Consider the following 20,668-nt stretch of genomic DNA (forward strand, 5'->3'; position numbering starts at 1 on the left):
TAGCACCCAAGACGGTTCTGTGCGTTGCAAGCACCTGGTCCCGGGTTCAATCTCCTATTCTAAAAAGAATGAAGTAGCAGTTGGTGGGAAGGCCTCTCTGCCTAAGATCTTGAGAGCTGCTGCCAGTCAGAGCAGACAATACTGGGCTTGGAGGAGGCTTTGTAAATAAGTCCACAAAAGTTACTAGCCTGCCCCCAAAAATGTATTACCCTGCTGGGATGCCAGTAGCTTGATTGCTTCTGCTGCGGCCAGCATGGAAACACAGGCTACTTAGCCTCTTAGAAAGCTAGTAAAATAAATATCTGCGCGACCCCACTTAATTTCTGTGCTGTCACGGAGGAGGAGACTTTCCTTCCTCTGCAGCTAGCACAGAAGCCAAGAGGCCTTTAGCAGAAGGATGGCGCGATTTCTGCCAGGCTGCTCGCTCGCTCGCTCGCTCGCATGGAATTCCTGGTCGCCTACCCAAGTAGGTTGTTAAATACAAGGCAGACCTAGATGGACAAACAGTCTGAGCAGTTACAAGGCATCTTCCTCTGTTCCTGTGGTTATTGTCCATGTACCACTGCCAGGTTGCAGTGCCTTAAATAATTTTTTCTCTGTACGTAATCCAACATTTAACAGGTGGGAAAAGGGACCCTTTTCTGTGCACGCAATACCCTTCAAATGGCAGAGGAAGCATAACTCAGTGGCAGAATACCTGCTTTGTATGGTTCCAAGCCTTGCTTCCCATATGTTACTTTTTTAATTGAAAGGTATTTTTGTTGGATTTTTTGGTTGGTATCTTCCAGCAAATATTACGAGAAAGAAGCTCTACTGGCAGATCCGGTCAGTGGGCCCATCTTGGCATGTCTCCTGGGTAAGCATCTTTTTAATGTTATTTCTGTGTGCTGTAGAATAACAGTGTTTTGACAGTCCCCATATGGTTTTTCAAACACGTTTGCACAAATGATGAACATGAGTCAGAAATGTGACACGATTGCACCAATGGAACTAACCCCCCCCACACACACACAACACACACATTATGCCAAGCACAGAGCTCTATCTTTAGCATTAAGGTTTACAGAGTAAAAAAAGGATTAAAAATAAAAGACATGCCAAAGCTTTTGGAGAATACCGAATTTAACTGTTCCACCATGGGATCCTAAACTGGAGGAAGATAATTTTATATCACTTAAACATGGGATGTTCTTTTCTGAGGGTACATTTCCTCCAATTAAACTAAATTGGGCAGGTAAAGCTGCCTCAATTGGTTCCTACTGACTCCCCCCCCCCCAGTAGCCACCTAAAATTAATCTCTAGCTTCGTTAATATAAAACAGTCTAGTTTCTCTCTACTTCTGTTTTCTACCTACCAGGCAACCTGTATGTTTCGCCTAAGGATGAGGACAGGTCTAGATAAGAGCTGGATCTGGTATTTTCAAAAATGGGGGATCAAGTGTTGCATATTTCTTCATCGAAGCAATCTTAGGGGCAGTCCTAGGTGCAACATGAAACCATCACAGTACCTGGTAGAACCTAATTCGAATGTCCACCTTCCCCCATTCCTTCCATCTTTTTTTCCTCCCCTCATCTTGCTTTGTTTACCATTTCACCCCAGGGATAGACAACATTTTCAGCCCTGAGGGTTGCGTGCGATTCTCGGTCAGGGGCTCATGCATGCATGCATGCGTGTGCGCGCGCACACACCACATACATACCAATGGTTCTGATACTGACTGCTGGGGAACCGAATGAGCCATCCTTCCCTCCCTCCCTTCCTCCCTCCCTCAGAGATCCTGATAGATTGCTCTTTTCAACAATGGCAAGCCCAGTGGGGAGCCACAGTTAAGGCTTTTTTGGGGGGGGTGTCATGTGGCCCATGGGCTGCAAGTTATGCACCCCTAATCTAGCCTGATGAAGAGTTCTGGAGAACCCTAAAGCTTGCACACTATTTGACATTTCAGTTGGCCTAATAAAGTCATTGCCCTAATATGGATTTTTTTCCCTCCTTACGGCCAATACGGCTACCATGGCTTTTTCCAAAGTTTCTGTTGCTGATATATGAATTGAGTTGGGTTTGTCTCTTCTGGTGTGGGGCGGGCTCCCTTCTTGCAGTCCGGCCTGCTCCAGGATCCTTCCAAGAACTGCTGCTCCTGGCTTTTGTCAGCTTCCCCTTTTTTTGAGCAGAGTGGCCCACATAGATTCTAGCCTTCTCTTGGATATACTGAGCAAAGGGCTGAATGTGCCTGATCTCGTCTGATCTCGGAAGCTAAGCAGGATCAGCCCCGGTTAGTACTTGGATGGGAGACTGCATGGAAATCAGGCTTCCTGCATTGAGCAGGGGGTTGGACTCGAGGGTCTTGTAGGCCCCTTCCCACCCTATGATTTTATGATTTAGGTTACTATACAAAGCAGTATCTCCCCCTCCACCTGCCTCTGGTTGAAGTCAACACAAGGGACTGCCCAAAGTATCACCAAGTTCTCCCTGAGAGTCAAACCAAATGTGACATTAATATTTATGTTTTTAAAGTTATGTAAATAGCAGCTACGGGAGGTGAACAATCCCAACTTCAAGTATAACCTGATGGGATCTGAGCTAGCAGTGACCAACCAAGAAAGAGATCTTGGGGTTGTGGTGGACAGCTCATTGAAAATGTCAACCCAGTGTACGGCTGCTGTAAAAAAAGAAAAGGCAAACTCCATGTTAGGCATAATTAGAAAAGGAAGTTAGAAAAAAACTGTCAATAACATACTGGCCCTATACAAATCTATGGTGCAGCCACACTAGGAATACGCTGTACAGTTCTGGTCACCGCACCTAAAAAAAGATATCGTAGAGCTGGGAAAAGCGCAGGAAAGGGCAACTCAAATGATCAAAGGGCTTTGTGCTGCTGTCAGGGCTCACCTCTGACACCTGCCCCACCCCACACAACCTTTTAAAGGAATGTTTTTTGGTGCTCAGCATGGGCGGCCTTTAGGGCAGCTACTTACCCATCGCCAAAAAAGAGAGCAAAAGAGAACACAGATTTGCATGACGTTTTCGTATGCTGATTTATATGCGTAGATGCCCATTTAGAACTAATAGCTCTCATTTAAATAGAAAGGCAGCGCATAGTAGGGAAGACGGTGACGTGGGTGCTCAGTCTGCTGTCCAGGTGCTGTTCATGGTGGGTGGGCAACTTCAAGGCCCATCTGCCTGCGCTCCCTTCTTAGGGCTTTTGATCTTTAAACTGGACTTGGACGGGACAGTCCTTCGACTAGAGGGCTCGCTTCTGTATAGCAGAACACAGCCCCCCCCCCCGGAGCCTAACAGACAGCATTTTCCTTTCCGACGTCGCGCAAAGCGACACGGCTTTGGGGGCATTGATGGAAAATTTAAGTGGCGGCTGCCCAGTGCTCTTACCAGTGCACTGCTGGGAAGGGTGTGTGTGTCATGTTTGATCGTCCTCCCCCTTCGCAATCAACTAAACGGAGACTCCATTATGGCTTTATCATGCTAAAAGCAAGCCTTTCCACAATGCAGCTTCAAGGAAGCTCTCAAACTGCCCCAGGCTCTAAAGGACTATTCCAAGAACCCCGACAATCCTCAGGATAGTGACGCCAACAGTTTCAAACCTGCCTAACAGTAATGCTGCTCCCTTGGGGCGGTTCCCTTCTGTGCTGGCTTCTAAGAGTGTCTATCCTGGCAGAACATCTTAGCCCCATCCCTAACTCTGCCCACTGCGACTTGCGATGCACTCCGGTGTCTCTCAAGTCGCGCCCCTCTTCCTCCTCCTCAGAAACTTGGCTTCCCACGGTGGGGGGAGGTGGGGACTCGGCCTGGGCCATCTGTTTGTCAAGAGCTTGGGAAGATTCCCTCCCAACACCTGGGGGCTCTGGGGGGAGGTTCCTCCCCTGTTCTCTGATCTAGCTGTTCCAGCTCTGATTCAGAATCGGAGTCCTCAGAAATCTCAAGGGGCCTAGGGTCAACCCTGACAGGGGGTCACTGACTTAAGTGGAGCCCACGAAAGGGACCCATGCTGAGGAACCCATGCGGGTTGCAGGACTGGCATGAGGTAAAGTCTGGCAGCTGCCTCAAGCGGTGCATGCTGGTGGATTATGGGGGGAGGTGGCAGCAGCTGCCCTGGCTGTTCCTTCTGAGTCCTCCCCCAAAATATTCCTCTCTGTTGGAGGACAGACCTGTATGTTGTACATGGCCGGCCCTGCACACCCTAAACTAGCTTGCTGCCCTCAGGGGCAGTAGAGGAAGCTAAATGGTCCCAGGGCATGGTCTGGAGGCACATGGGGCCACCACCTTGCTGAGGCTAAGCAGGTCTGGGTCTGATCAGTGCTTGGAGGGGAGACCACCTGGGAACCACATGTAACCACCTTGAGTTCCACAATGGAAAAAAGGTGGGATATAGGTGTAATAAATAAATAAATAAATAAATAAATGGTCTGACAGTTGAATCTTACTTCAAACAGTCCGGTCACCACTATTTGATGTAAGATTCAGCTGTCAGTCCACTTAGCCTCTGTACGTGGAAGCGGGGAGGGTGCCACCTTGTTCTTCACCTCAGGGAACAAAACAGTTGGATGTAGTCTGACAAAAAGGCCTCAACTGTTTAGGCCCCTTCGGCTGAGGAGAAGCGTGTGGCTCTTCACTGCCCACGAAACTGAAGACTTTCCAAATTCCTTTCTTCCTCTTCTGTTTACAGTTGGACCGTGTGCCCTCGAATACACCAAGCTGAAAACAGCCGACCATTTCTGGACAGACCCCTCGGCAGACGAGTTGGTCCAAAGGCATCGCATTCATGGAGCCCATGGGCGCCAGGACTCTCCGTCCAAACGGCCAGCGCTAGGAGTAGGTTGCTTCTTGTCCTTGCTATTTAGACTTCTTAAAAAATTAAATGCATGTGTTGTATAATATTTGTATATACTGCTTTTCAGCCATTAAGGGTTCTCAAAGCAGTTTGTGATAATGATGTCAGATTTAGAGGAACATTATATCACTGTCACACTGGGGAGGCTGGCTTCCGCATCTTGGAGAGCTTTAGAGTTCTGACTGGTTCTGACTGAAACCCGGAGCGGATTCACCACCCCACTGACATCGGAGCCACCAGCCTCCACTTCTGTCCCGCATAAGCAGTTCGGAGTGTGTGTAGGGCAAGCGACCCCATGGACCTCCCACCCCCATTACTCGAATGGCACTTTTCACATGTATATTGTGACCAAATCTACAATGGAAATTGGAAGAAGGCTGCACTCCTAAGAGTGCTTTCTTGAAAGTCAGCATCTGTAGGACTTAACATCAGAGAAAATAGGTTTTGAAATGACAATGAAATGTTCCGCTATTTCTTCTTCAAAAATCTAAGATGGAACAGAGCTTGTGTTCCTCCCCCTGCCCCCAAAATGCATTTTATCGCTCCTGTGCACCCCGGTTTTTCCTGGCGCCGAAATGCCCCTCAAAATGATAGATCGAGAACAGCAGGTGCTGTCAACAGGACAATGTAGATGATGGTGACGCCATTGACTCCTTGTTCTGTTCCACTCAAAAGTTATGGCAGCAAAGGGAGATCTGGTGAGGGAGGGGAGAAGGTTCTTCAGAGTCCTCTGCCCAGTCTAATGGGCATTCCTGCTCCTGCTTTAGGGAGGGGCGGGCAGACCTCAGGCTTGCAGGATCTACTGTGGTTTTTACTAGAACCCTGAGATCCACCAACTACAGCCTGGGGCAAAAGACATAGGAAAGAGGCCATGGCTCAGTGGTAGAGCCCCTGTTTTGCATGCAGAGCGTCCCAAGTTCGATCCCCGGCATCTCCAGGCAGGGCTAGAGAACTCCTGGCTGAAACCCTGGGGAGCCGTTGCTGCCAGTCAGTGTCAAGCATACTGGACAGGTGTCCTGTTCTAGCTGGGATCAAACTCTATGCTAGACAAATACAGGGGTGGATCCAATCGGCAAGTTGGTGGCTTCCAGTCAAGTAAGTAGTCAAGTGGTCGAGCACAAAGGTTTCAGTCTAGTATGGGATCAGTCTAAGGCAGGAATGGTTAAGATACAGGCAATGGTCAAAGCGCTGTATTATCGGGCAAGTAGAGGGTTTCTGGAAGAGAGGTCTGAGGCACAGCCGAAGTCAAAACACAAGAAAGTATTCAAGCAGAAACACAGTCCAAAGATCAGAATCAGGCAGGAGTCCAGCGGTCAGCAGCACAGGGGGTTCCATCACAAGGCAAGACCAGAGACCCTGAAGATAAGATGTTCCAGCAACAGCTAGCTTGAAACTAAAGGCTTATATAGCTAGATCTTCCTGAGCCCCGTCCAGGGCTCAGCTGCAGTTCCTTACACACCTTCTGGAAAAAGTCCAACTCGTGAGGAGAGCCGTGCTTGTGCGGAAACCTTTACTCTCGAGGAGCCTTGTTGTGATTCTTGAGGCATCTGCTTTGTCTCCATGTGGCTGCCTGTGCCTCACCTTCTGGAGCCAACGCGCTCGAACGTTGAGCTGGGACTTGGTTTCCTCCTCTGCTGCCACGGGCGAGTTATGGTCCTCAGGGGTCCCATCTGGGGGTCCCCAGGAGTCTGCTGTTGTAGAAGGGTCACGTGCATCTTCTCCCCTGACGTCAGAGGTGCCTGGGGTGTCACAGGGGTCCCTACAGGGAGCGTATGCTCTGCCAGGTTGAGCTTTTCGTCGGACGAGTCATCCCAGCTGCTCTCGGGGTCATACACCACAACATGGTCTGACTCAGTAAAAAGCAGCTTCCTATGTGCCTACATACACTGAAAATGGAAGAATTCTGAGCCCAGGAATTTGTTTTGAGTACCAGAACTGAATAGAGCTGGCGGTCCTCCCACTGTTTTGAATCCAAATAAAGATGGTGCTGGAAGGCAGCCCTTCCCTTTGCCCTGTGCCAGCCTCCCAGTTAAAAAATAACTTAGAAAAGAAAAATCAGGAGGGGCTGGGCACCTGGCAGCCGTCAAGAGAAGGATCCGTGGGAACCATGTTGGAGAGCTCAGTACCCGATCTGTTTAAACGAGAGATTGAACATGGGGTTAGCCTCGAGAAGAGAAGACTGAGGGGAGATACGATAGCACTCACCAGGTACTTGAAAAGTTGTCACAGAGAGGAAGGCCGGGATCTCTGTATTTTGGCTAGACGGTATTGTGGCTGGACAGGCCTTTTTGCCGGTCTAGCTGGGGCTCTGCAGAGGGGGAGGGAAGGAGGCTGGAGGATTCCTTGTAAGCCCAGTCCCTCCCCGGCCACCAGCATGCCCGTTCCCTCCTCTCCAAGGTCGCTTTTGTGAGCCCAGAGAGGCAACTGGTGGGCTTTTCTCCTCGCCAGCAGCGAGGGGGCAGGGAGCTCGAATCCCTGGGTCCGAGGTTGGAGCGCTGTCTCTGACCTCAGATCCAAGAATCCAAAATGTCCTATGGCACTGTCAGATGCCGCCCAGGGGCCACAGGATTGCTCCCTCCATGTGTCATATAGACTTGGGAAGGTGAGCATGCATATGTATGTACGTACGACAGGGTATGTATGACGCTGAGCTCTTGCATACGCTAGATACGGAAACGGCACTCGAGCGGAAGCATGTCAGAGGACCGCTTTGCTGCCTCGGCCAGAGACTACGTGGAGTCGTTGCACCAGAATTCGAGGACGCATTTGCTCTATGGGAAGAACAATGTCCTGGTTCAGCCGGTAAGTGCTCAGGTTGGGGATGCACATGCATGGCGCATACAGCACGATGTTTCACATCCATGTTGTGATGCAGAAGGTAAGTGGCAGGAAGATTAATCTTTCTGAAGATCCCTTCCCTCTATAAAATGCTTCATAAGAACATAAAAAGGAACCCTGTGGGATTAAGCCAAAGGACCGTCTAATCAAAGTATCAGAGTGAGAATATGAAGTCCCTTGAGGAAAGGCAGGTTTTTCCTTCCCCAAACCCCAGAAACTTCCCTATGGCGAGACCAGGAAGCCATTTTCATGGGTCTTAGGAAGTCTTCTCCTCAAACTTGTAGTTGGATAGTTAGCAACCAGTTGGTGTAGTGGTTAGAGTGTCAAACTAGGACTGGGGACACACAAGTACTCAGCCATGCACTTCACTCGGTAACCTTGGAAGCCAGTCACTTTCGCTTGGTCTAACCTACCTCACAGGGTTGTGTTCTGGGATAAAGTGAGGTGGGAAGGGACTACGTATGCCACACTGACCTCCTCGGAGAAGAAACAGGATGCAGATGTAATGAACAAAATGGAAAGTTCCGTCATGTTTTTGACACTGCTAACATTTATTATCTATTGCGGCACTGACTGTGTAAAGCTTGTTTCTCTAGGTGTTAAATACAAACCAACCCTCATTTCAACACAGTTCTCCCTTAAATTTACACAGAGAAAAAAAGTCCTTTCCCTCCCTAGATATCTTCCCATATAAATGATATACTGTCTTGTAACGGGTGCAGATGACACAAAATCGGGCAGGATAGCTAATACACTGGAAGACAGAAACAGAATTCAAAGTGATCTTGATAGGATGGAGCGCTGGGCAGAAAACAAAAGAATGACATTTAATAGGGATAAATGCCAAGTTCTGCACCTAGGAAAAAGAAACCAAATGCAAGATGGGGGATACTTGGCCCCCAAATGCAAGATGGGGGATACTACAAGCGAGAAGGGTCTTGGAATTGTTGTCCATCACAAGCTGGATATGAGCTAACAATGTGATGTGGCTGCAAAAAAGGCCAATGCTATTTTGGGCTGCATGAATAGAAGTATAGCTTCCAAATCATGTGAAGTACTAGTTCCCCTCTACTTAGCACTGGTTAGGCCTCATCTTGACTACTGTGTCTAGTTCTGAGCACCACACTTTAAGAAGGATGCAGACAAACTGGAGAGGGTTCGGAGGAGGGCAACAAAGATGATCAGGGGACTGGAAACAAAGCTCTATAAGGTGAGAGTGAAAGAACTGGGCATGTTTAGCCTGGAGAAGAGAAGACCGAGGGGAGATAGGATAGCGCTGTTCAAGTCCTTGAAAGGTTGTCCCAGAGAGGAAGGCCAGGATCTCTTCTTGATCATCCCAGAATGCGGGACATGGAAGAATGGGCTCAAGTTCCAGAAAGCCAGATTCCGTCTGAACATCTGGAAAAACCTCCTGACTGTTAGAGCAATACGGCAATAGAAGCAATGATCTAGGGAGGTGGTGGGCTCTCCCACACTGGAGGCCTTCAAGACGAGGCTGGACAGCCATCTATCAGGGATGCTCTGACTTGGATTCCTGCACTGAGCAGGGGGTTGAACTCAATGGCCTTGTAGGCCCTTCCACCCCTACTATTCTATGATTCTATGTCTACTCAGAAGTGAGTTCAATCGAACTTACTCCTAGGTAAGTATGCATAGGAGTGCAGCCAAAATCACCTTCAACTTGTTCCCCCTCGTAATAAGTCAACAAGAATTGCAGTGGATGCAGTTCTTGAACTCTGCCATTTTTCAAGTATTTTCTTGACCATGTAAATAAAGTGTGAAAGAAAGAAAGAAAGAAAGAAAGACAGACAGAGACAGACAGACAGACAGACAGAAAGGCAGGCAGGCAGGCAGGCAGGCAGGCAGGCAGGCAGGCAGGCGTATAAGTCATCTCATTAGCAAGTATCACGATTCCTGCAGAGCCCTGGATATTAAGTACAGCATTACAAGCTGAATGGGACTTGTGAGCTTCTCTTCAAAATTAAAGATAGGAACCGGACACTGATAAGTAAGATTGTTTAAGGACATGAGTCATAAATAGGTGGGGAGGAAAGCATCGTTGGTATGAGTCAACAGTTCATGTGAGTCAATGAAGGGAGAATGAAATGCCAGTTTCATTTACATGCAGCAACCTGGGTCACAGAGACCCTGACTTTGGCATCACGCATTTTTTTCCTTCTTCTCTTTTTCTTGCTATGCTCGAAGGGACCTCTCAGCCCTCACATTCTCTGCAGCTACGTAAAAGTTTGCGGTGCACATTTCAAAAGCCCTGCTCTTCCACTCAGTGAACTGTGGTCAAAAGACAACTTCTTTACACCATATGTATGTATGTAGGTCTGACGTGGAGAAGGAAAAGCATCTACCTTGGAATTTCTGCTCATCAACATAAGAAAAGCCCTGCAAGATCAGACCAAAGAGCTGTATCAAGGGTGGACACCGTGTGGCCCTTGGCCTAATTTCAAAAGCTCTCTGCAAGCTGTCAGTTCAGACCTGCCCTGCAGTCCACTGGGTGCGGAGCAAGAGGGAGAGAGAAATTGGCTGAGCCCACTATTGGCATGTGGCCCCTAGGGTATTACCCTCGAGGGCATGTGGCCCTTGACAGAAAAAAAGCCCATCTAGCAACCAGCGTCCTGTTTCCCACAGTGTCCAGCTAGATGCTTTGGGGGAGTTCACAAGCAGATCACGAAGCGGGCTTGGAAGCACCCCACTGCTGCTGGTACCCGGTGATTGATATTCAGAGGTACACTGCCTTGGAACATGGAGGTTCCATTCTGCTGTCATGACTAACAGTACTTGACAGACCTTGTCTCTTGCCTCCATCCTTTTGTCCAATCCAGCACCACCCACTCCATAAATTAGTCATGCGTCGTCTGAAGAAGTCCGTCCTTTTGTTTGCATCGACTATCCATCAGTTTCATGGCGAAATCCTGAATTCTAGCTGCATGGCCAGCAGAAGGGTGTGTGTGTGTGTGTGTGTGTGTGTGAGAGAGAGAGAGAGAGAGAATCTCTGGCATTTGATGCAGCTCAAAATCCTGGAGAACTGTTGCCCAGCTGGGGTAAACATTACTGGGCCAAATGGACCAACGATTTACCTCTGTGTACAGCAGTTTTGCTTCTCCAAACTGAGCTGCTTTCATCAGAAGGGATGTGGCCAGGAGGACCTTCTCTGCTGGATACCATTCCGTCTGGCATAGGAGAAGCCATGATTGCCCTTGCGTGCACTTTGACGCTGTGCACAGCGCACAGGTAACGTGTGCTTTCGAGTGCATCTCCCACATACAACCAAGTCACGGGTGGAATAATTTTCTCCCTTGGGAGAGGAACAACTGCCAAATGAGTAAGGAAAAAGGGGCTGATCCAGGCATCTCGGATTTGGAGGAGTTGGTGCCTTGTTTCAGAGGGTTCCCCCTATACAGAGCGCAGAGGTCGCTTCGGTGCATGCTGGTTGATGGATTGATGGACTGATGGCATTTATAATCTGTTTCTTTAAAAAAATTGTTAATACATTTCTTATTGTGAGTTTCAGCAAACAAACACACATGCTTTAAAGACCTCAGTTCCAAGTAGTACAGTATTCTAAAAAGGAAGAAAAGAAAAGAAAAGAAGGAATGGATTATACATAAACTTTGGTAAAAGCAGACCAAATGTCCAAATATAAGTCCATTTGCAAATGGCGCCTATATACCACTCTTTCATATGTTGCTAGCATAGTTAGGTCTTCAATCCATTGCATTATAGGTAATGAGCTTTTATTGTTCCAGTGTTGTAATAGCCTTTTAGCAGTCATGAGGACATTTGGTATCCTGTTTTTCCTCCAAGAAAACGGCCCAGCCTATCTTAAGGAGCGCCTCCAGCAACACCAGACAGGCCGCTTAACAAGATCAGCCTCGGATGGCCTTCTCTCTGTCCCATCAGCCAGGACAGCTAGTCTGGTGGGGACGAGGGAGAGGGCCTTTTCTGTGGTGGCCCCCACTCTGTGCAACTCCCTCCCCAAGGAACTCCGTCATGCCCCCTCTTTAATGAGCTTCTGCCGTGCATTAAAAACGTGGTTGTTCAGGCAGGCATTCGGGGTGGGTTAGGGTATTTTAGAAAATGTTTTTATTGTAGAATTTTATTGTTTTAAACTGTTTTATTATATGTTGTACATCACCCAGAGTAGCTGGGTGACCAGCCAGATGGGCGATTAATACATTAAATAAATAAATAAACTCAAAGTGGAGTTTGTGGTTGTCCCCCTCCATTTTGTCCTTGCAGCAGCTCTGTGAGGTAGGTTAAGCTGAAAGGTAGAGGCTGGCCCAAGGTCACCCAATTTATTTAATTTTATTTATTTAAAACATTTCTTGGCTGCCCTTCAGGGCAGAAGCCCTCCCAAGATGGCTTACAGCAATAAAATACATGAAAACAGTTAAAATACAGTCAGGGACAGAAATATTGGAACAAGGGTAACCGTTTTGGCAGTTGGCCGCTGTACAACACCACATTGAAGTTGAAAGGAAACACACCCAGATGGGAGCGAGGTCAGGACTTCCAGCTGTAATTCAAGGGGTTTGACAAAAGTGGGGCACTAACCATTCGGGAAGGACAGCCAGTGGCATGCACACACACCCATCATTGGGGGCTCGTAAGTAATGGAACGAATGGCTGACAAGCAGCTGCATGGCCAGGTGTGGCCTGTTTCCTGGGTACCCCATGACCAATCAAGCAGATAAAAGGCCTGGAGGTGGTTCTGAGTGTCACATTTGCATTTGGTAGCTGTTCACTGGAACTCCCAAAATGAGGTCCAGAGAGGTGTCCATGCGAGTGAAGGAGGCCATCATTAGGCTGAGGAAACAAAATAAACCCATCAGAGAGATAGCAAAAACAGTGGGAGTGGCCGATACAACAGTTTGGAACATCCTGAAAAAGAAGGAATTAACTGGCAAGCTCAGCAACAGCAAAAGGCCCGGAAGACCACGGAAGACAACTAAAGTGGATGACAGCAGAATTCTGCTCATGGTGAAGAGGAACCCTTTCACAACATCTAGCCAGTTCAAGAGCGCTCTTGCGGAGGTAGGCATGTCACTGTCAACGTCTACAGTCAAGAGACGGCTTTATGAATGGAAATACAGAGGCTTCACGACAAGGTGCAAACCACTGGTAACGCTCAAGAACGGACAGGCCAGATTAGCCTTTGCCAGCAAACACCTAAAAAGGACTGCTCAGTTCTGGAATAAGATTCTTTGGACTGATGAAACCAAGATTAACTTGTATCAGAATGATGGGAAGAGAAAGGTATGGAGAAGAAAAGGAACAGCTCATGATCCAAAGCATACCACATCATCTGTCAAACATGGTGGAGGCAGTGTCATGGCATGGGCATGTATGGCTGCCAATGGAACCCGGTCACTGGTGTTTATTGATGACCTGACTGCTGATAAAAGCAGCAGGATGAATTCTGAAGTGTATAGGGCTATACTTTCTGCTCAGATTCAGCTGAATGCTGCCAAACTGATAGGACGCCGCTTCATATTGCAGATGTAGAATGACCCAAAACATACAGCAAAAGCTACCCAAGAGTTTCTCCAGGCAAAGAATTGGGATGTTCTTCACTGGCCAAGTCAGTCACCTGATCTCAGCCCAATAGAGCACGCTTTTCACTTACTGAAGACAAGACTGAAGGCAGAAAGAGCCACAAACAAGCAGCAGCTGAAGGCAGCTGCAGTAAAGGCCTGGCAAAGCATCTCGGGGGAGGGAACTCAGCATTTTGTCATGCCCATGGGTTCCAGACTTCAGGCAGTCATTGACTGCAAAGGATTTCATCCAGGTATTAAAGGCGATCCTTAAGTTTGAAATGATGTTGGTTTGTTCCATTACTTATGCGCCACCAACGACGGGGGCGTTTGTATGCCACTGGCTGTACTTTCTGAATGGTTAGTGCCCCACTTTTGTCAAACCCCTTGTATTACAGCTGAAAGTCCTGACTTCGCTCCCATCTGGGTGTGTTTCCTTTCAACTTCAATGTGGTGGTGTACAGAGGCCAACTGCCAACACAGTTGTCCTTGTTCCAATATTTCTGGCCCTGACTGTTTTAAAAGCGATAAAAACATAAAAACTGCAATCGAAGCCAACGAAACCCAGTGAGCATGGCTGAGTGGAGAACCTTCTCCATCCTCTTCCAGCACTCTAACCCAGGGGTACGGAATGTGCGGCCCTTGAGATGTTGTTGGATTGCAATTCCCATGAGCCCTGGCCAGCATAGCCAGTGGTGAGGAATGATGGGAGTTGATGTCCAACAACATCTGAAGGGCTACTCATTCCCAAACTCTGCTCTAACCACTTCAGCGCACGGATATTCATGTTGTGATCGCATGGGGGAGCAATTGGACAGCATTTTAGCGTGTCTCACATGCATTTGATTTTGTTTCTACCGTACCCTGCAAGGCAGATCAGAATTAATTCCTCCATATTACAAATGGGGGTCTGGCAAGCAGGGGTGGTTGAAGGAGTGCACGGCAGAGGGGAAGTCCAAACATGGTGCTTCCTGATTTGCAGCTCCACCTCTAATCTGGTATTCTGATTCACTGCATGCTGCTAAGGGCCCAGAAGACCTTCCAAGATCGGGTATAGGTCCTCGTGTCTGTGGCTATGCTGCTCCTTGCTGGTGTCCTCCTACTTTTGTTCCAGAAAATGTCACAAAAGTTCCACTGGTTTCCTCTCAGTGTTTCCTCTTACTGTTGGCTAACTTTTTTAAAACAGAAAGACGACATGGAGGCCATCCCAGGCTATCTCTCCCTTCACCAGTCTACTGATTCTTTGACTCTCAAATGGACACCAAATCAGCTCATGAACGGGACGCTGGGGGACTCGGAGCTTGAGAAAAGGTAAGGTGTCAGTGCAGGTTCTTTTTGATGCAGAAGGTCAGGGGCGGAATGGGAAAAGACAGATCTATGCGTCCACTTGCCCCAGCAAAGAATTCTAGGGTGTTTACAGCCAAACCTCCTTGCTCAGTCTTGGGTTGCTTGCAGGACACTGTGTTTCTCTCTGAGGAACTTTGAATTACAGCCACCAGAGGTAACAACCCTTTGCTGTTGTTGACAAGCAGGACGGCAACAGGCACCCTGCATGTTGCATCAGGCCTGTGCCATATTTGGCCCTCCGTGAACTGTTACTTGTTACTGGCTCAGAGCATAGGAGAGAATGTGAGTGCAGAATTCCTCTTCTGGTGCAAGCTGTGGCACATGCAGGCGTCCCTTGCCCTCTGTGCTCCAATCCTAGCAGCAGCAACAACAGCAGCAATAAAACCCATGGCTGCGGATGGCCATCATCCCGCCAGGATTGCAAAGGTGGCCATGACTGCCTTGACATCGGGTCCGGTCAATATATGTTGCAGAATCTGTTGGCAGAATCTTCAGCTGACAGAAGGGACTGTATCATTTCAGACTACAGGTTTAGTTTGGGCTCATGTACAAATGGTGAACTCAGTTCTTTGGGCCACCAGCTAGGGAGCCACCAGCTAGGGATGGAGGAATATGTCCGTTTTGCTTTCTCCCGCATCTGAGTGTTTCTGATCTCAAGTTCTTTCATTCCCGTTTATGAAGAGCATAGTCAGTGTTGGTAAGTTCTTATCAAAAAACAAACTGAATGAAATTCTCACCCATCTGCACCGGCCAAATTCAACAGGTACAGCTATTGCCAGCATGTTGTGCCCACCTGCTGCATTGCTGTTAAATATGAGGAATCTGTCAGAAAAACGAAGTGGCAACCCTAATTCACTACCCCAAACACAGCTGAATACATGGAGATTCAACCCCAGTTAAGCACTCAAAGCCCTTTACTTGGATGAACAAATCTGAGAGTTTGCTTTCTCCCACATTCATTTTTTTTAAAATCTCAATTTCTTTCCATCCTGCTTATGAATAAATTTGTGAAGTTTGGTATGTTCTAATAAAAAAACAAATTGAATTAAATGCTCACTATCCCCTAGTATAATTAGTAGGCCCCACAGGTTTGCAGAAGCACAAACAATCTTTGGAAAAGAAAACCCTAACTGGGGGAAAACATCTCAGAACAATCTAGTGAGGACTGAGCGTGGTCAGTGGAAATGTAATGTTGACTGATGGCTAGAGGGGGGGAAAGGAAAACCAGTGGGGAAAGGAAGGGAATGGAATATCCTGGTAAAGGGCATGGTGGTGTGTATTGACTCCACATTGCTTAGTTTAATATTTGCTTAGTTTGATATTTATATCCTGGTTTTCTGTTAAAATAGCCTCGTGTGGCGCAGAGTGGTAGGCACTCACTCACACACACACACACACACACACAGAGCGAGAGAGAGAGCATTTTACAGTAAAGCAGGAAAAGAGAACAGGGCAGGAAAAAATAAACGCGAAGTTAGAAAACAGCAAATCAGTCATTATACTCAAATGGCAGCAGTTAAAATGCTAATAGACAGCAGTGCAAAACTAAAAATCCTCCGGACATTCTTAGCTAAGAACTAAACGTTTTTCAAGGAAAGAGCAGCATCAGCAGATCATAATTAAAAGTCATCTGGAGGCCCCTTTTCAAAAAGGTCTTTACTAACCGTCTCAATGTGGACACAGAGGGAAGCTGGCAGGTCTTAGGCAGGAGAGAATTCCATAGGTAGAGGATGCCATTTTTGAGCGCTCCCCCATAATCATCATCATTTGATTTACGTGCTGCTTTTCCACAAAAAGTGCCCAAAACAGCTAACGAAAAAGCAATACAACAACAAAAAAGCATACCAATACATCATTATAATAGGACCTCATTACAATCATAAACAACTCATTTCACTGATGCTAGCATAATAACATTTCAAATTAAATACAAAATGGGCAAAATCAAACATTGCCACACAGTATCAATTATTATTTTTCAGCAGTGTGTAAACCAGAGCCCAATAAACTAAATCTTTCCTGTGCATTAAGGCTTTAATAAACACTACGAACTGCAACAACTACGCCAGGAAAAGAAAGTTCAGAAAATAGGAGCCAGGTTTCTTACAGCCTACAGCAGCCGATCTCTCCCGTGCTCCACTCTCTCACGCTGGTGAAGTTCTCAAGGCTGCAACAGAGACAAGGAGTGTGTGTGTTCAGTCTGTTCCCCTGTGCTCTGGATGTTCCTGCTGCTCCGTGTAAAAAGCAAAACACTTCATTGTAAACAAAAAAGAAAGACGTTCTCACTGAACCCGCTCTTGTGGTTCTAGTCATATAGATCAGGTGTGGGCAGACTTCCAGTTTGCAGGATCTACTTTGTTTTTTACTAGAACTCTGAGATCTGCCAACTGGAGCCTGGTATGAAAGACGCGCACTTCCAGTTAAAGGATTCTGAGCCAGGGTACTTTGAGCCTGGTATGAAAGATGCGCGCTTACGGTTAAAGGATTCTGAGCCAGGGTATTTTGAGTACCAGAACTGAATGGAGCTCATAGTCCTTCAACAAAACAAATCCACTCCTGGTTACTCCAGCCTTTTTCATTTCAGCATTATCCTTTTAGACAGGAGGACAGTCATTTCGTTGCTACTGTTGTTAAAACAAGTGGGAGTCAGAAATCCTTGCTGACTTACTGCAAATCACAACAGAGATCCTGAGCTACCTTTTGCCCACCCCTGATTTACGTGCAGGGAGTTTTTTGGTTCGTGTCTTTTAACAGCAAGCAAGTGTTTTTTAAAAACAGGAGCGCTTCAAGCGCTTGCTTGCACTCTCGAGTAGGTACTGCCCCTTAGACCATCTCAGGTCCTTCCGCAGATTAGTCCTCCATTATGAACGGGAAGAAGGGCGAGTCAAGAATTGCTGGCTTCTTGGCCATGTTTAGCTCTCTCCAGCTTGTAACTGGGTTTTGAAGATGCGACCAAATTCAATCAAAGTGAAGCGAGACAAAAGGGTTGTGATCCCAGCATAACTTAACTTGGGTAAACAGGGCCTTGGATGAATGGTCACCTCCTGTATTTATCTGCTTCTTCGCCCACTTTCAGCATCTACTGGGACTATGCCCTGATTGTGCCGTTCAGCCAGATCGTCTGCATCCACTGCCATCAACAGCGTAAGCCTCTCGTTGTACGGGATGAAGCAGCCGTGAGCAAGATGCCACTAGGGCTGTTTCCTAGAACGTTCATTCTAAGATGATGAGATCTGACTTGAAATTAATTGTGTGAATTTCCATGGATTGATTTAATGTTACATGTCCCAGCTTTAGTAGCAAACTCAGAGGCGGGGAGGAGGGGAGACATTGTTGGCCATGGAAGCTCCCTGGGTGACTTTGGGCCACAGACTCTCAGCCCAACCCACCTCACAGGGTTGTTGTTGTAAGGATAAAATGAGGAGGAGGAGGAGAATGTAAGCCATCTTAGGTTCCTTGCAAGAGGAAAAAAGGCTGGATATAAATGCGATAAATAATAATAATAATTAATAATAATGATGATGTCAGCCTAAATCAGAGCCTCGTGTGGCGCAGAGTGGTAGGCAGCAGTATTGCAACCGAAACTCTCCCCACAACCTGAGTTCAATCCCAGCAGAACTCAGGTCTCGGGTAGCCGGCTCAGGTCGACTCAGCCTTCCGTCCTTCCGAGGTCTGTAAAATGAGTACGCAGCTTGCTGGGGGACAGGTAGTCACGACTGGGGAAAGCAATGGCAAACCACCCCACTATAGTCTGCCATGAAAATGCCAGTGAAAGCGGCATCCTTCTAGGAGTTAGCAATGACTCGGTGCTTGCACAGGAGGAACCTTTCCTTCCAGCCTAAACCTGTTCACAAGAGCCAAGCACCATTTTGTTTCAGCTTGATATGCTCCAATTAAGAAGAACCACTCTGGGGCACCTCATTTTCAGAGCTTACCTTTTCCCCAGATTCGTAGTGACTTTATGGAACTGAGGTTTCAGGTGATGCCTTCTGCTTGTCTCAAGAAAAGATATTTAGGCATCCCTTTGACAGAACTGAAATGTATCTTTGGTTGTAATCAGGTTGCGGGTCTTGGACATTACTTATTTTCCAGCCCTTGCATGTAGGCCCGAGGAGAAAATTTCTGTCGTATGTTTTTCTGTGTTACTCAGATAAAACTCTGCAGGATACAGTGGTGCAATTATTGGCAGATAATCAACCCTATATCTCCCAAAGGGTTGCATTATTTGCTGTAGCTGCCTGGAAAGTATGTGTTTCTTTTATTAATGATTCTAACAGTTCTTAATTGTAAGCGTTAAAGGAAGGCTGATATGACTAACTGCATAGACAGTTCGTTATAGTTCAGAATGATTGTATTTTATTTTAATGGGTTATTTTGTTGTTGTTGTTATACTGTCCACGAACTTGTAATGGCCTTTGGCTAAATGCAGTAAAGTTAATTGATAATGGAGAGCCAAGCTACAATCATGAGATCTGAACTGATCAAGAGTAGAGAAAGATGAACATGTATAATGATGAAAATTAGAAGTGGGTCTAATAAGTGGGGGTCAGACCCGATGGCCTTATTGTTGTTATTCAGTTGTTCAGTCGTGTCCGACTCTTCGTGACCCCATGGACCAGAGCACGCCAGGCCTTCCTGTCCTGCACTCTCTCCCGGAGCGTGCTCAAGTTCGAATTCATTGCATCGGTGATGCTATCTAGCCATCTCATCCTCTGCCGTCCCCTTCTCCTTTTGCCTTCAGTCTTTCCCAGCATCAGGGTCTTTTCCAGGGAGTTTTCTCTTCGCATTAGGTGGCCAAAATACTGGCGCTTCAGCTTCAGGATCTGTCCTTCCAATGAGCACTCAGGGTTGATTTCCTTTAGGATGGACTGATTTGACCTCCTTGCAGTCCAGGGGACTCGTAAGAGTCTTCTCCAGCACCACAGTTCGAAAGCATCGATTCTTCGGCGCTCAGCCTTCCTTATAGCCCAGCTCTCACAGCCATATGTTGCTACTGGGAAAACCATAGCTTTGATTAGACGGAGCTTTGTCGGCAAGGTGATGTCTCTGCTTCTTACTATGCTGTCTAGGTTTGCCATGGCTTTCCTCCCAAGGAGCAAGCGTCTTTTAATTTCGTGGCTACAGTCACCGTCTGCGGTGATCTTGGAGCCCAAGAAAATAAAATCTGTCACAGCTTCCATTTCTTCCCCTTCTATATGCCAGGAAGTGATGGGGCCAGATGCCATGATCTTCGCTTTTTTAATGTTGAGTTTCAAACCAGCTTTTGCACTCTCCTCTTTCACCCTCAACAAGAGGCTCTTGAGATCCTCTTCGCTTTCTGCCATTAGGGTGGTATCGTCTGCGTATCTGAGGTCGTTGATAATTCTCCCGGCAATCTTAATTTCGACCTGTGATTCATCCAACCTGGCGTTTCTCATGATGTACTCTGCATATAAGTTAAATAAGCAGGGCGACAATATGTAGCCTTGGCATACTCCTTTCCCAATTTTGAACCACTCGGTTGTTCCATGTCTGGTTCTTACTGTTGCTTCTTGACCCTCGTACAGGTTTCTCAGGAGACAAGTAAGTGATTCTGTGATTAATAGAGAGCTGGAAAGAAATCTGAGGTGAATCTTAGGGAGGATTCTATTGATTTGCGTGGGTGGATGGGTTTTAAACTGGGGAAAAAATATAGAGAAAGCCTTTACCACAGTAAAAAAAAAAAAACACACACCCCCATCACACACGGACGCTATTAAAAAATGTCAGGGATCCATCCCTGAAATTGCCCAGCATTTTCTGGGCCCTGAAATTGCCCTCCACTCCTCCCCCGCACAAGAAAAAACACCCTAAAAGTTTGATTATTTGTATTTCCTTTCCAGCCCTAGATATGATAGAAGGGGGCTAAAGATCCTATAACTTGGCCGGGTCCAATTATTATTTTATTTATTGCATTCATATCCAGCCTTCTCCCAGGGTGGAACCGACATGGGGGTTCCCAGGTGCTTAGCTTTAGCAAGGTGGCTGTGCCATGTGCCTTCCGGCTGTGTCCTGGGACATCAGCGACTGTACAGCTGCATGGCTCTGTCGCTTTGCTTGCTTGCTTGCTTGT

General features: G+C 47.1%; 1 protein-coding gene across 10 annotated transcripts in view; it reads left to right on the forward strand.

The window, feature by feature from the left end:
- SGSM2 (small G protein signaling modulator 2) overlaps positions 1-20,668 on the forward strand; it is a 146,853-nt gene that overhangs the window by 88,125 nt on the left and 38,060 nt on the right. For all 10 annotated transcript variants that reach the window (XM_084822876.1, XM_084822881.1, XM_084822875.1 and 7 more), the window contains 5 exons: positions 789-856; positions 4,679-4,824; positions 7,511-7,645; positions 14,417-14,541; positions 17,654-17,721. In XM_084822876.1, the coding sequence (XP_084679002.1) occupies positions 789-856; positions 4,679-4,824; positions 7,511-7,645; positions 14,417-14,541; positions 17,654-17,721 (542 nt within the window). The remainder of the gene's footprint in view (positions 1-788; positions 857-4,678; positions 4,825-7,510; positions 7,646-14,416; positions 14,542-17,653; positions 17,722-20,668) is intronic.

This window comes from Heloderma suspectum, chromosome 16 (genome assembly GCF_057233095.1).
Source record: "Heloderma suspectum isolate Gila_16-S chromosome 16, 16-S_ref, whole genome shotgun sequence".
Taxonomy (NCBI): Eukaryota; Metazoa; Chordata; class Lepidosauria; order Squamata; family Helodermatidae; genus Heloderma; species Heloderma suspectum.